This window comes from Nanorana parkeri, unplaced genomic scaffold (assembly GCF_000935625.1).
Source record: "Nanorana parkeri isolate BGI_ZX_2015 unplaced genomic scaffold, ASM93562v1 scaffold168, whole genome shotgun sequence".
Classification (NCBI taxonomy): Eukaryota; Metazoa; Chordata; class Amphibia; order Anura; family Dicroglossidae; genus Nanorana; species Nanorana parkeri.
The window spans coordinates 1,724,410-1,739,848 of NW_017306436.1; the positions used below are offsets into that span (position 1 = coordinate 1,724,410).

General features: G+C 41.9%; 1 protein-coding gene across 3 annotated transcripts in view; it reads left to right on the forward strand.

The window, feature by feature from the left end:
- Positions 1-6,694, forward strand: part of SS18 (SS18, nBAF chromatin remodeling complex subunit) — a 35,944-nt gene extending 29,250 nt beyond the window's left edge. The window contains exons 10-11 of one of the 3 annotated variants that reach the window (XM_018554666.1): positions 2,737-2,870; positions 5,904-6,694. In XM_018554666.1, coding sequence (XP_018410168.1) covers positions 2,737-2,870; positions 5,904-5,930 — 161 coding nt within the window. In that variant the 3' untranslated portion in view covers positions 5,931-6,694. The remainder of the gene's footprint in view (positions 1-2,736; positions 2,871-5,903) is intronic. The other 2 variants (XM_018554667.1, XM_018554668.1) reach the window with 2 other exon arrangements.
- Positions 6,695-15,439: the final 8,745 nt, after the last annotated feature.

The window sequence follows — 15,439 nt, forward strand, 5'->3', positions numbered from 1 at the left end:
GTTTTTATTAACCCATTAGTGATAATCTGTAGTAGACTTAAATATCTTGGGCTGGTTATTAGAAGTGTATATAGCCCAACCACAACAGCAAGAATAACCACCTACACACCGTGGCCAGTAAGGCTATCCACTCCAGCAGGAAGTGTTATAGTAAAAAAATAATTCTTAACCCATTGATGATCATCTTTGGTAGAAATCTGGTTTAAGTAAATATAATTGGCCCTAAGAAATCAGGTATTAATCTCCTTCAGCTGTTGTTTCCATACTGCTGCATATCAGTAAACTTGCAAAATATGTCAACTGTAATTGTGGACTGACAGTTTCATCTGCACCACAGGATCACTCAAGTGACTGATGGACAGAATGGGGGAACTAGGGATGCACTGAAATTTCAGCTCCCGGAACCATTATTAGCCGAAAACGGTACTATGGGCAAAATGCTGATGGTGCCAAAAATAAGGCCATCCCTAGCTTCTCTCCCCGCTGGGAACTAGTCTGTGTCCTCTCCGATCCCTGCTGCTCTCCCCCACCTGTGCCAGCAGTGGGGATCAGAGGGACACAGACTGGCGCCCAGCGGGGAGAAAAGAAGCTATCTGGAGGCCGAGCGGGGCGTTGTGGGGAGGTGTCACAAGAAGCTGAGCTTTCCTCCAGCACCACCCCGCCCATCCTCCCTTGAAAGGCAAGTCAGGATGGAGAGCAGAGTGCAAACACCCAGCTATTGGAACTGATCACTGAGTGTAAATGAGGACATAGTATGCTTACTGTGTCCACAGTTATGAATGAACAGGTATGAATGAACAGGAAGTGTTCTACATCACTTCCTGTTCATTCATAATTGTGGACATAGTAACTGATACTATCTCCACAGTTTATTTATGAACAGGAGCACTAAGTATAGAGGCTTCCTGCTCACTCATAGTAGGGACTGCAGAAAAAAAATAAGACTTTGTCCTTAATCTCTTTTTCTATTTTAAAAGGGTAATTTAAGGGGTCTGTTTAGACCCCTGATATTTCCCCAAAGGCTCTTACAGTAAAGTAAAATACAATAACATTTAAAAAGGTTGGGAAAAAAGGGAATTTTTTTTTCTGGTTTAGGTCTAAAAATTGTATTTTGGTGTATCGCTAGGCGGAAACAAATCTTATAAGAAAATAAGTATCTTACTGTAACACCAAATTTTTGCTTATTTTCCGAATGAACCCCTGAGCTCCTGTTGCAGCTGTTTTTGATCTTTTGATTCCCTGGAGCAGCCCACAGCCCTTCCAAGGCAGCTATATAACTAGTGATTTTCTTTAAGAAATTTACTATTTTCATAACATGGAAGTGGAGATATTTTCAGGGTTGCTCCAAGCAGTACTTGGGGATCACTGGATACATTATGATAGCTTAGATAGTACTATTACACATGTTCATACTGCATTCGATTTTGGAGAGCCTTCCTTCTGACTAGACTCACTAAGTTCACTACATGGTTTTAGACCTGTTCTCAGGTGTCAGAACTACCTGCAAAGCTCAAAAGCCAGGTTATGTACGAGTCCTACATAAGGATGCATGAAGGGACTAATGGAAGTGCAGTGACATCACTTAAGTGCTTTTTTTTAAAGAAATGGTAAAGTTGAGATCTTGACTGCAACAAACCATGATACTGAAAAGATTTTAAGGTTACTGGTTAAAGTGGTACAGGGGAGAAGGAAAAATAGTTAACTTGCAGGCAATCTGATGTGAGGCATATCACTTGTTGACCCTGTTATTGAAAAAACTTGTAAAGAAATGTCATACTTGCCTGTCTCTGCATCTGTGGAATCTTCTCTTAATTGCTGTAGGACACAGTAGTGATGTAGGGGCCGGCGGGAGGGTCCACAGAACAAAGCATTTCAAAGGACACAGGCAGCTGGCCCACTGGAACTGTGTTGCATGGACAAGGATCCTTTTGGGAGGCTTATGAATGGAAGATTTTATGAATGGACACTGGGATAGGCAAATATAAAATGCTGTATTTTGCTGGAGCTTTTTTTTAGTGGTAGGGTTGCTTTAATGCAATTAGAAAATAGGCTACCCATTTATACAGGTATTCCTCACTTAACGACCGAGTTCCGTTCCTACGACCAGGTCGTTAAACGGATTGGTCGTTAAGTGAGGAACTCTATACAGTACTATACTGCATTAGTACAGTACTGTATAGCGTTGCCGATGTACAGTACCGAACAGTGTACTGTACATCCGGCAATGGAAATACTTACCGAGACCTGCAGTGAAGATCGGGGGATGTCACTTCCGCCGGCGACCCGTCGCACTGACGCGGAAGGTCGGAGGTCGATCGGCGGTCCGTCGTAAGTGCGAGTGGTCGCAAAACAGGTAAGTCGGTAAGTGAGGAACATCTGTACAGGCATATTACAAGCAAGATGGGAATTTGTCAAGGACTCAGTGACATTTAGGTTTTGTAAATATATAGGTGAACCAAATTACTGTTGGGTTGATTGCTTGTGCCTATGAAATGTAACACCTTTTTAGAATTAAATTGGCTTTACCCCGTATTGCAAATGAACTGTAGCATTGGTTTGCTCTGAGGCTTGGAAGTAGCTTCTCTGGGCTGCTTTATTCTGTCACAAAACTCAAAGCTGTGCCCCGACATTTTTGTAGGTATTGGAGCCCTTGTATGGCCTAAAATAACCTCTATATCAGGTAACTTTTAGAAAAGCCATTTATATAATTAGAGATTTTCTTGTACTTCCTCATAGGTCCTTCACAAAGTGGACCAGGTCCTCAGTACCCTAACTATCCTCAGGGACAGGGTCAACAGTATGTGCAATACAGACCTTCACAGCCAGGACCCCCACAGCCGCAACAGCAAAGACCTTATGGATATGATCAGGTAAATCCTAGAATACCATAACATATCGCCTAAGCATTAAAGAAGTACTCTGGGCAGAATAAAAATGAACCCTTGCAGTGGGGCTCTCCCCGACACTGCAAGTATAAACTGCTCGTTTTTCTCTACACCGCCGAATAAAGAAGATATAATCACCCGAGCCTTGATCCTGCAGCATATGTCTTTTGTAATATCCCTCCGCACACCTTACCGATGTACCCCAGAATCCAACGGGTGCTAGAACAACTGGTGGATGGCGCCACAATATACAATCTAGAAGATATGTCATCCGGACTCCATTCTACTTCAGAATGTCACCTTTATTCATATTCCTTTAGCATGACATTTGAATGCAACGTTTTGGAGTCTCATAGCCTTTGTCGGGCAAAGTGTCATTTTGCCTGACGAAGGGGTCCTGTGAGGCTCCAAAACGTTGCATTCACGTGTCATGCTAAAGGAATATGAATAAAGATGACATTCTGGATCAGAATGGAGTGCGGATGACATATCTTCTAAATTGATCCTGTGGCAGAGGCTGCTTACCTCCTCCTCACTACGCTCCAGAGGTGGAATGTCCCTTGGTGAACTCTCATCTAATACATTGTATTAGGCCTGATGACTCACAGGTTGTTAGACCACTGGAGTCTGGGGGAGAAGAGGCTGTTGGGACTGGTCTAGCAGTCAGGTGGGACCAAAGATCAGATGAGAATATGCAGTGTGGGGGTAGCCCAACTGCAGGGGTTAATTTGTTGTTCAGCCAGGAGTTCTTTAAAAGTACAGGTCAGCAATGATATTGGGATCCTTGTGTTTTTGTATGACTTGTGATTTATGCCTTTTTAGAATAGTTAAATCATTTATATAATTGTATTTTATGTCCATAAGACCTGAATTTTGTGAGTGTGCATTTTTGATTGTGGAAAGATTTATTGTTGCTCTGTCCTGCATTGCAAACAAATAAATGGTTCAACAGCATGCGTAAAAGTAAGCTTACAGTGTAAAGGGAAGGTGATCTATTCTTTTCATTAGAAGGGTCATCTGTAAATTCTCCTGTGTACAACGCCATGACCTATAAAACTAAATTTCATGTGACCATTTACAACCACTTGGGAGCTTGTAACTAATTATTTTTCAAGTGTTCATGTTTTCAGACCTTCCTTTTATGCCTGCACAGCTAATTTAAAGCTGAAGCTACATACTGTATATGTGAATTGTTTGACCCACAAAAGGATTTGCTGATACTGTTTAGGCAGACTTCTGATCCAGATCTACTCCTGCCAGAGAGCACGACCCTTCAGGACCAGCCTGCGCTTGGACAGTGATGGAGCAGTAGCACCATCATGAGGTTGTCTCTTTGCTCGCCCCTTGTGTAAGCATATTCACAGGGTGGTGACCCTGTCTCCCATAGCCTAAGCACCGTGTACAGGATTGCGGGAAGATTTGTATCAGAACCAGGTTTTAATGCTAGTTCAAAGAAAGTGTATTTTTGTTTTGTTTTGCAGAATAGGTTGAAAAAAAGACCAATAGAGTTCAACCTATGGAGATGAATGTCAGGCAAACTAGTAAATAAGCTGTTAACATACATAAACCTGAAAGTGTTTAGCCAGTCTTGTGATACAGACATCCCTGCCACACAGCATAACTAGTTTGGCGACCTCCATTCTGTCTACTGGAATTAATCAATACAGCTTGGTCACCAAGTTGCCCCAGTCAGTGATTTGACCATAAAGGAGAAGCAGCACACTGATGAGGCAATCACTCTGCCCTCTCTTGTGTAAGAATGTTTATACTATTGACTGACTGTATGGTGCACAGCAGAAGTCCTCTGGTTAGTTTAAAATGCTGACGCTTCCTTTCCCAGGCTGTGCAGAGCATTACAGAGCAATCGCCTCTGCTATTCCCATCGAACTTCTCAAAACATATACTCTTTCCTCTTTAGTAAAAATGTTGTCTGGTTTCCTGCCCCACTCCAAAGTGGTGACTTCCGTGGCATTCACATAGATTGGCCATACTGTGTGTGAGCACTTGGAGCTGCCTATGCAGAATCATTAGAGTGTAAACGTCTTAATAGGAGTGAGGTCAGGGATTCCTTCAGCTCTGTGAGGTGCTGCAGAAAGGGTTGGCAGTATAAAAATGAGTGAAAGTAGCTGGAGATTGATGCCTGGACCGGCAAAACGTTGAGTTAAAAAAAAATAACGTGAAACCAAGGTAAAAAAATCTTCACCTTGCACTTCAGCTTCTGGCCGCTACCTGTAGGTAAAGGTATCATCACTGGGCCTTCCTTTAGAATCCTGGGAACGGTGAGAATCCCAAATCTCAGTCATCCCTATGTTGTAGGATCCTCCATTTTCCAAAAATCTCCAGAAGGCCCAGTGAAGGGGGAGTTTGCTGGAAGGTGTGAGTATTTTTCTTTGAGAGTGCCAGCAAGACTTGTAAAATCCAAGCACTTTAATCTGCAAGTTTCAAAGGCTGGCTTGCAACTTTCTATTTTTGTTTAAAAAAAAATAACTTTACAAAATGTTTAAAACGGTATAATAAAAAGTATTAAACATATACACATAACATATACTCCAATCATATCAAATCAAAAACAGACCAACATTAAAAAAAGGATAAATTTAATATAATGATTATAATAGACAAAGGAAAAATATGTTGTCCCACATTGTTCACTTCTCCTGCCTTCTCCAAACTCTTCTCCCTGATAGAGATGTTCAAGCTCTTTTTTTATACATAGCAACTTTCTATAAGCCGCATGCTCCAGTGCAGACATGGGTTACTGGCCTAGGGCATATAAAAAGGAGAGGGGCTTCTGGGCATAGGTCAGTATGAGGAAGCATCACATTTAGAGTGGTCCAGGATTCAGTAGTCCCACAGTGTTCTTGTACACTTTTGAAGTTCCTTACGGGTTTTAGGTTGCTGCTCTTTATAGCTACCTACTTTTTTCATGAATCTGAATGCATTTATGCTTTTAGATCATTTTAGATTTTGATTATTTTGGAATTACAAATGCCTTAATGTTGCTTCTCTTCATTTTAGGGTCAGTATGGAAACTACCAACAGTAGAAACTCCCAGGTTCCTGTAGCCAGTCCTTGTAGCTCTTGTACTTTTTCCTCAGAACTGTGGTCATCTTCCCTTGGAGAGTTCATTAACTTTATCTTTTACATTTGGGGAAAACTACGTGAATTGATGGCAGCTTCTCAGTCTTTGCGTGTTAACCATGGAAGACTACAGAGATTCACATGCCCAGCTTAATTCAAGTTGTGTACTCTAGGTGGTGATGTTGCATCACAGATTCCAAGTCGTCCATGTGTCTCATGGAAAGCCGACCTTTTAAATGGTGGAGAGGTTTTAGGAAACTTTTTTTTATTTTTATTTTCCCTCTGATAGAATTCAATTTGTTCAGTGAATTTTATCTCTGTGAATTTTATCACAGATTTAATGTGTAAACCATAATAATAGGGCAGAGAATAGTGTATTTTAAATGTATCCATTGAACATTTAAATATGTGTTATCTTTAAATATGTGAATAATTGTTTTCCATAAATTAAGTACTTTGAATGTTTTTTTTTAATAAAATGATTGCAAAACCATTATCTGTGCAAATTCATTAAAACTAGAGAAAAGAAATTGGAGATGTTGCCTGTAGCAACCGGTTACAATTTGTGTTTTTGTTGGTCTAATAAATAGAATGTGAAACTTGATTGGTTGCTGTTAGCAACACTGTTGTGTATTTTGTTTTCTGATTTTAATGAATTGGCCTCATTCAATTATTGTGCATTGCCAGAATTTTTCTCCACTCCATCTTAAAGGAAAACTCCAGCCAAGAGATATAAGTGGAGAGGAGCTGATCTGAAATTCCTGTGCTTGCCATTGCCTCCACCAACTGTCTTGCCTGTAGCGAGTATCGGAAGCATGTGAAAACCTTAAGTTCTCCTCAAGCTGAAAGTCTTGCCATCAGAGATCTATGTAGAACTTTAGGAGCAGCATGTCATGACAAATTGAAGCATCTTTTCCATGTAATCCCCATTCATCCAGCTTCCGTGTGTGGTATTCTCCTTTGAAGATGATTGCCATATTTAGGGGACCTACCCCAAATGTTTCAGCCCTAAAAAGATGGAGGTTTCTCTTTTTTTGTATTGCTCGTGCACCGAAATGGATAAAGGCCGCTGATGCTGCAGATTCACCAGCAGGTGGAGCTGCATGTGAAATCTGAGATTGTGACTTTGTTTTTTGGTAACCTATGAAGCTTTGACATGGAAATATAACCAGTAGCATGCATGCTGGGAGACGTGTATGTGGCAAATAAACAAAAATCAAGGTTTTGGGGTTTTTTTGCAGATAGGTTTTCAGGTAACAAAGCTGGTTCTTGTGAAGTTTGGTATGCCAAGTTATGTACTTGCATATCTATCAGCCAGCACACAGTTTTATGTAATATAGAGCACAAGTTGCAATACACACTATTCTCCGTTTCTAGACAACCTTTTATGCAATACAGTTCCAGGGGACTTTTTGGTATAAGTTAAAAATGCATCATACACTTTTTATTACTCTCTGAAAAATAAATGTTATGAAATTGTATTTGTTATTTTGCAGAGGAATATTTTTTTTTCCTGTTTTAAAACTTAATAAAATACACAAGAAATGCAAACTAACCTAGTATGGGCCATTATTGTCATTTATTTTCTGGGTCTGTGCCAAACTTACACCTGTGTACGTACGTTGCTATTTTAATATGTACTCTGCAAGAATAAATTATTTGTGACCCAAACTTTTTTTTTTTGTTATAAAATGTATTTAAAGTATGTATGCTTGTGTGTTTGCATCTTTTAAAAATGTGTTTCATAGTTGGTAGGGGTGAGTAAAGACACAGGTCCATCATATCCTCATGACCAGTATGTACGTACTTGCAGGCTTGTAAGCACACACTATCTACACACTTCTGAAAGTATGCTGGCAGAATGATTGAAAATGTCTGAGCTGAAAAATAGGTTAAGTGGTAATAGACTCTGACCCATGAGTTAGACATTACCCTAAAGCATTGGTTCTCAACCTGGGTAACCTCAGGACCCACATTTGTCCTTGGTCATTAAGCCGCAACCCAAGTCGCACTGCAATGGAGCGTGCGGTACCTCAATGCATGGTAGGTACGATTTGCGTGGTACAGTTTAACACACTGTACTAGTGTGAACAGGCCCTCAAAAACACTGACATACATACACACTACACACTCAGACATTCTCACACACACACAATACAAAAAAATTTGCTTTTTTTAAGGTCCACCCAGTCTCCCTACCTTAAGAGAACTGGAGTGGATCCTTAGCCCGAGGTCCACTGTGTGCTGCTGTGCTGTGACAGAGCTCCATCCACATGTGCATTGCTTGTACAGCTCCCTTGTGCGCCCTGTAGAGATGCCAGGAGCCAGAATGTGACGTCACTCCAGTCCAGGCACCCCTACAGGACACGTGAGGGAGCTGTAAGAAATGCACATATAGATGGAGCTCCCTCACAGCCATAGCCCCATCCCTCAAGCTGACACTCGGTGCCGGGCAGCATATTTTGAATGGCTGCTTGGCACGAGAACTGACAGTGCCGCTCTAGGGGGAGGCTGAGGAGCCTCTCGCCTAGAAAAGTGGAAGGCATGGGGCCGCGACCCACTTTCGGGTAACGATCCACCAGTTGAGAACCAAGGCCCTAAAGGTATCTAAAACCGTAAGACGATAATTGGCAAGTCTGGCAACAATTCCTGATACTAACAGCAGATGGCTCCAGATGCAACTGGCTGCTGATTAAGAATACAAAGTCAAAATGAATTGGTAAGTTGATGCATGATGGGCAACCAAGCCATAACCAGAACATAAAATATATCCACAAGAAGCATATTGAATTGTAAGCCATCACAGGCAAGGCCCTCCTTACCATCTTCTCTTGAATTGTATTGTAATGTCTTCCTTATATTGTAAAGTGCTGCACAGACTTTTGGGGCTATAGAAATCCTGCATAATAATAATTAAATTCCTCCAAGGATTATATGGAGGATGCTTTTGGGTGAGGTGAAATGTGAAGCTAAGCTTACAATGTCACGAACAGGAACTTTAATCTCTGCATGATAATACACATTAAAAGCTGACCTTTTATCCTCTAACCAAAAAAAAAAAAAAATCAAAATTGAAAAAATATTGCTGAAAAAAAATAAATCGATTTTTGTCGAAAATGAGAATCGTGGTCAACGATTCTCATTATCGATTAGTTGATCTGGACTCATTCCCCTCCGATCCCCACTGCTCCCAGCAGGGATCAGAAGGGTACACAGACCCCTGCAGCCGATGCCCAGGGGTAAGGAGAGCTCCCCATCGGCTCTGCAGCTCTCTCCCCACTAGGAGCATGCTGCGGTCTGTGTCACCTCCGATCCCTGCTGCTCTACCCCCTGCCTGTATCAGCAGAGGCAGCATGGTTCGGGGGGAGACACAGTATGAAGGATCGGTAAATATGTAGAATATTTACCGATCCTTCCCTGTGAAGAAGAAAGCACCTAGTGATCAGTAGTGAACACTCAATACTTGTACAAATTTGACATGAACATCCTGTTCATTCCTGATTGTGGACATAGTAAACAGATACTATCTCCTCAATGTATGAATAAACAGGCTCTGTACTGCTTCCTGTTCATTGAATGCTGGGGTTGCAGAAAGAGATTATGGACCTTGTGTTTTATTTCAAAGCCCCTAATAGTAAAGTAAATGAAAAAAAAATGAGTAATAAAGTTAAAGAAAAAAAAGCCCCCCCAATAAAACAGAAAAAGGTGCTATTATTTTAAATGGTACCCCAAAAGCGCCTCTCGCCCGCAGCGGAAAACGACTGGTTCTGCAGTGCCGTGTGTTTTGGTGCAATGCTATTGCAAAAAAAAAAAAAAAAGATTCCGTACAGTTTTATACTGAAGTAAACTTTGCAACACTCTGTATTTTCTATTTTAAATAAAGATGGTATTTTTTTTTTTTATCTGAATAATCGACCAACTAATAGATTATGAAAATAATCATTAGTTGCAGCCTTAATCTTAAAGCAATGCAGGTTAGTGCGTTACACAGCATGCATTGATGTAATGCACAAGAAGGGAGAAGTGTGAATTGGCCCTTAACGTCTGTGAAGGTTCTCATTTACACTGCTCATATTATAGCAAGTAGTTGTCATATTTATCTGAACTTGTTCTATAATGTTAAATCGTCTTCCGAGCCGCTACTACTAGTTCTATGTTTAAGCACCAACTTCCTATTTCCTTTCTAGGCTGTGAGTGAGTTTTGTTTGTGCACAAGTCTTTCCATGCACTGTAGATACAAGAAGGATGGATATTGTGACAGTTTGAATTAAGGACTCTGACAAAACCATCAGTCTTAAGGGCCGGTTCACACCTGAACGGTTTATCGTGCGTTCCTACGCGTGGTAAAACGTGCAACAGGTGAAAACACATGTTTGCCTATGGGCATGGTTCTCACCTGCGCGTTTTACCGCGCGGTAAAACGCCATACGCCCAAAGAAGTACATGAGTTTCTTTGGGGCGTATTAACGCCCGTATCCCGCTGTATCAGCCGGCTACCCCCTGGGAAACCCGCGTTTCTTTTACCGCAAATCGCTGTAAAACCGCGCGGTAAGCAACGAGCGGCAAACGCGAGTTTCCAATACGCTAAGGTGTGAACCCAGTGTAACAGTTTACCCCCGTCCTCAATCCACAATCACCAGGTGGCAGGATGACACCAGATGGACAAATTTGCTACCCTATTTTTCTCGGTGTCGGCCAGCATCCACATGGAGACCATTGGTAGGGTGTATTGCATGGAAGAGACTGGGGTTTTTTTCTGGGCAAAACGAAAGCAATCAGGGAATGCATAATTGTATAATATTGGATTGTTTATCCTGCTTTGAATTAGGTTTAACAGCCTGAATAAAGCTAATTCTTTTCATACAGCAGGGATCTTTTAGAACCTGTGTTGGGTATATTTGCTGTCTGTCACCAGGGAATTTATCCTACAGTGCCTGCACCACTTAGTGACCCTAAACTCAGGAGTTAAAGGTAACTCCACTTTAAAAATTAATCTGAAAAAAATAAATAGAGCAAATATAATTGTCGTACAAGCCATATTTTAATATAATGTTAATGCTATTAAAATTACCTTTCCTTTTAAAACTGTAACTGCTGTAATGTTCTAAATCTGTCAAAAAATTCAAAGCCATATGGTGACCTGGAGGCGTTCCATACACAGTTGGTGTATGGAATGCCCCAAGAAATGTCACTTCTTGCTTCTGTGATTGGCTGACTGATTTTCCCAGAAATCTGCTCCAAGATAATAGTATAATTTTTGGTATCCCTTGCAACAGGATTTTAATGTTTATTGTGATATACTCCCTAAGAGTTAATTACCACTAAAGGGATTCTGACTGTAAGGTGCTTACCAAAATGCCGTTATGAGTTAATGCATGTAACTACCAACATGGCCCTGATCTCAAGATTATGGGCAAACATGCTCTCAATAGTGGCCGTGTGTTGGAATTCGTGCGTGCAGAAATATGCACAAACGTACTGACATCATAATTCCTGTGCATGGACGTTAGCACGATGTGTGTCTTTGCTCATTGACGTCTGATAGACTATAAAATCAGTGTGCGTCCTGAGCCTATTGCTGACTGGTCTTCAGCTTTTGTCCTGTGTTCCTGTTGCCCAACCTTGTTACTCTGCTACACTGTACTTGACTCCGCCTTACGTTCCTCACCTTGCACCTGATCACCGACTTGGCATCCAATTGCCTTATGCATGATCCTGGCTTGTGACCCCAATTTTGCTGTTCTCACTGATTTAGCACCATGTCTCTGCATCTGATCTGCCGTGTATGACCCTGTCCTGTGACCCCGACGATGATCCTGATTCCCCTGTGGTCCCAGCTGGGCTCTCCTACTTGGACTCTGTGCTGGTATGCTGCGAGTCCACTCCAGCCCATAACTTCATACTGGCTGGCTTCAGATTGGCTATGTGCCTTGTGATCTCTGTGATGGCCAATAACAGAGATCACAAGGGGGTCTACTTTCCAAAAAGGGGTCATTCTGGCAGTGTTTGTGCTGTCTGAGATTTGTATTTTATATGTTTTATAACAGAAAGTAAGGCAAACTGTTGGTTTTCATAGCTTTTGAGTTTGTTTTCCTTTATATAGTAAACATCTAAAAAAATTAAAAACAATGGTTATTAAAAAAGAAAGCTCTATCTGCCTCAAAAGAATTGACATAACATTAATTTGGTTATAGTGTTGCATGACTGAGTAATTGGCCGTCAAACTATCACAGCACTGAAAAATGTCCTGGTAATGAAAGGGTGTAAACAGGCTGTTACTCACATATGTAATAAGTAATTATAGTTAAACTTCTTCAAATAAATGTTTTAAGCCTAGAAAAATAATTGTATCTACACGCTTCAGTATACACACCTTAAGATAGGCATGGAGTAGAATTATTAAGAGATAGGAACGCAACGTGAAAACACCAACAGATGTGCTTTGAAGAAGACATTTGGTTGGGAAGCACAAATTAGACAGGAGGTGTGGGGTATCAGATGGTCTGCTAATACTGATAGAAAAGGTGAGCTTCCACAGCTGTTTTGTATGATGATTTACTGCCGACAGTGCAGAGTCTGCGTCTCATAATTCATTATGATTTGAAAGACTTAATTTATAGTTAAGAAATTCCCCTTTAAAATCTTCATGTGCCTGAGGATTTGGCCAAGGCAACAGAAATTTTCTATCGCTGTTTGATAGTCTTGCCTATCTCTAATGCTGGGCACACACCTTACAACCATCGCAAGACTTTTGTCTTGCGATGCTTGTAACGTACTTAAAAAAATGTACGATCTGCCTATCGTGGACAGGCAGATCGTACTTGTGATGATCGCAAGCCGCACCCCCCTGAGGGGCAGGCTTCCGATGACCGCTATGCCGAAGGGGCAGCGTGCGCTTGCGCACACCGGCCCGTCCGGCTTTTATCTTACGAACATGCTACACACCCGCCGAACATCGTACGATGCTCGGCGGGTTTTCGAACATGTTCGTAAGTTTAAAGTCATGCGACCTTACAGTAGTAGAGGTCGCACGGCTTCCACACACCTTACGATAATTGTACGATCGCGGGATTTCCCATGATTATCGCAAGGTGTGTGGGGACCTTTAGTGATGCATATGATGGTTTATGGAAACTGCAGTGGGTGGAACTGTAAGCTGTAACAACCATGCTAGTTTTTCTTTTTCCTTTGGAGAAAGGTTTAATCTGCTTGACTACTATGGGCAACACTCCATTATTCATCTAGTTCTCATTAAATAGCCTAAAAAAGTGTTAAAAGAGCAGCCAATCAGAGGCTTTGTTTCCTCTTCTTATATGTTTAGTAAATAAGACCTGACAAGCTGCTATGGTCATTTTTGTTTTCTTTTCTCTTTCCTTCCTGTTGTGACACCTACCGGTATCAACTAAAGGTAAAATCTTCCTTATGGAGGGAAATGGCAGTGAAACCCTCACAGGTTTTAAACCTTCCCACCTAGCAAGAAAATGCATAGTCTTGCCTATCTCTAATGCTTCTAGTGCTGAATCCCTAATCTCCCATGTAGATACATGGACAGCCACAAAAAGTTGACAGAGCTTCTAACCCTTACACAGACTAAAAAAAACAAAGGTTTTGGTGTGCTTTAAAAACTGAAAAGCCCAATTCCATCTCCCAAAGTCCACTTTCCCACTGCAATTATTTATTTAACGTCGTGCCACAGGTCCTCTTCTTCCGGCAGTGCACAGCCCTGAATGCTGTTCTCTGCAGCATTCTCCTGTGAGTCCAGGGCTGCTTGATGATGTACCTCCAGGAGTTCATAGGCTCACTGGACGTAAGCTGAGTGACAGTGTACATCATTCAACTTAAAAGAGGACTTGCACTGGATCACAGAGTGGCAAAAGCTGAAAGATCTTTTTAAAAAGTGAAAAAAAAATAGATTTTGCGTTGTCATCTATTGAGTGACACAGGAAGTGATCTATTGTCAAGTTATACTGCCACATACAGGAAGATTGGACACGGATAAGCAGAAAATCTGTACGCCAGACCAGCTGCAAAATATAAGTGGGCCACCATACTGTACGCTTGCTATACCTGCATCTTCCATGGCCCTAATACCTGTCATGGAGGATTGCCTAGTCCTCTGACTCACATTGGCCTAAACCTTAGAGGAGCCCCAGATTAAGGGAATCCAGTGTCACAGGCCTCATCCTAAACATGCCCCAAGATAACACTGGCCACACCACTACAATATGGTACACCCCAATAAGCCCCCCACCTATGCCTCCCAGCTCCATTCCTTCATCACACTGACACAGACGCAGCAGTATTTTTTTTCTCCCTCCTACACCACTGACACAAATAAATTTTTTCCTCACATTGATGCTGGGGCTTTTCTTCCTTCGCCACTGTTTCGCCCCATATTTTGTGGTGCTATTAAACTCTTTAATTTGTTGTTGTGTGCCACAAGCATTGGCACTATTTAATTGCCTGCCACAGCCATTATATATGGTTTGCAGCATGCTACATACACCACCATTAACCCTGCCCACTACCATGCCCCCTATCCCACCCTGATTCATAGGGCCATTGATTTACAGAACTTCCCCTGTATGCAGCAAGGCAGCCCTTGGCGGATAGGAGCAGGAGGAATCAAGTGATCTCATGTCACCCTTATACTTAAGTTCTGCTCATGAGGGTTCACAGTGACACCACACATTCTGATTTGGGGGAGGGGAGATATAATTTATGTAAATGATCTGGCTAGGGGTACACATGTAAAAAAGGTTGGGAACCACTGGCCTATGTGGAATGGTAGCACCCTAAAGCATCCTGGACCACATCTGAGGTCTTACCGGTTGTGTTACCATTTGGGAGAGAGTTTGTTAAACAGTGTTCTGTATCCACCATGGACCTACCAGTGACCCACCGTAACAGGGAAACCACTAGGCCAGTAGAAGGCATTCTTACCTTTATGTAAGAGCCCTGCGCTTCAGTTAGGATGGCTTGCTGGAGAACTTGTGTTCTGTATCAGTCAATTGTCTATACAGCTGCACAGAGCACTCTAGTTAAGGTGCAGGGAGTCAGACGCTGTATCCAAGGAGTGCCTGGCAAGCTTGGTCTCTTCGTACCTACCCTTGACAATATCATTAAAGATGTCACAGTAGAGCAGAGCATTCGCCTGTTTCAGCATAAGAATGCTAAGGAATGGTTGACATAGTTCTATTATTCTTCACCTTGTCCTGGTGTAGGCATACCTAGACCTTCCAAGTGCGGTTCTCCGGCAGCGTGCAAGGCTGGAAGCAACAAACCTTCTAAGCCCTCAGAGAAGTCATCAGCATGAAGGTTTTATAAGAGGGAAAGCTCCTAATCTTTGGGCACTTTAGGCATCCAGGTGCCGAGAGCACCCCTTTGGGTTCACAGGCTAATCCCTTGCCTCCAACACTCTCTTCAGCTGCTCACCTTCTACCTCCTTGTGTCACTGCACAGATTAACAGATC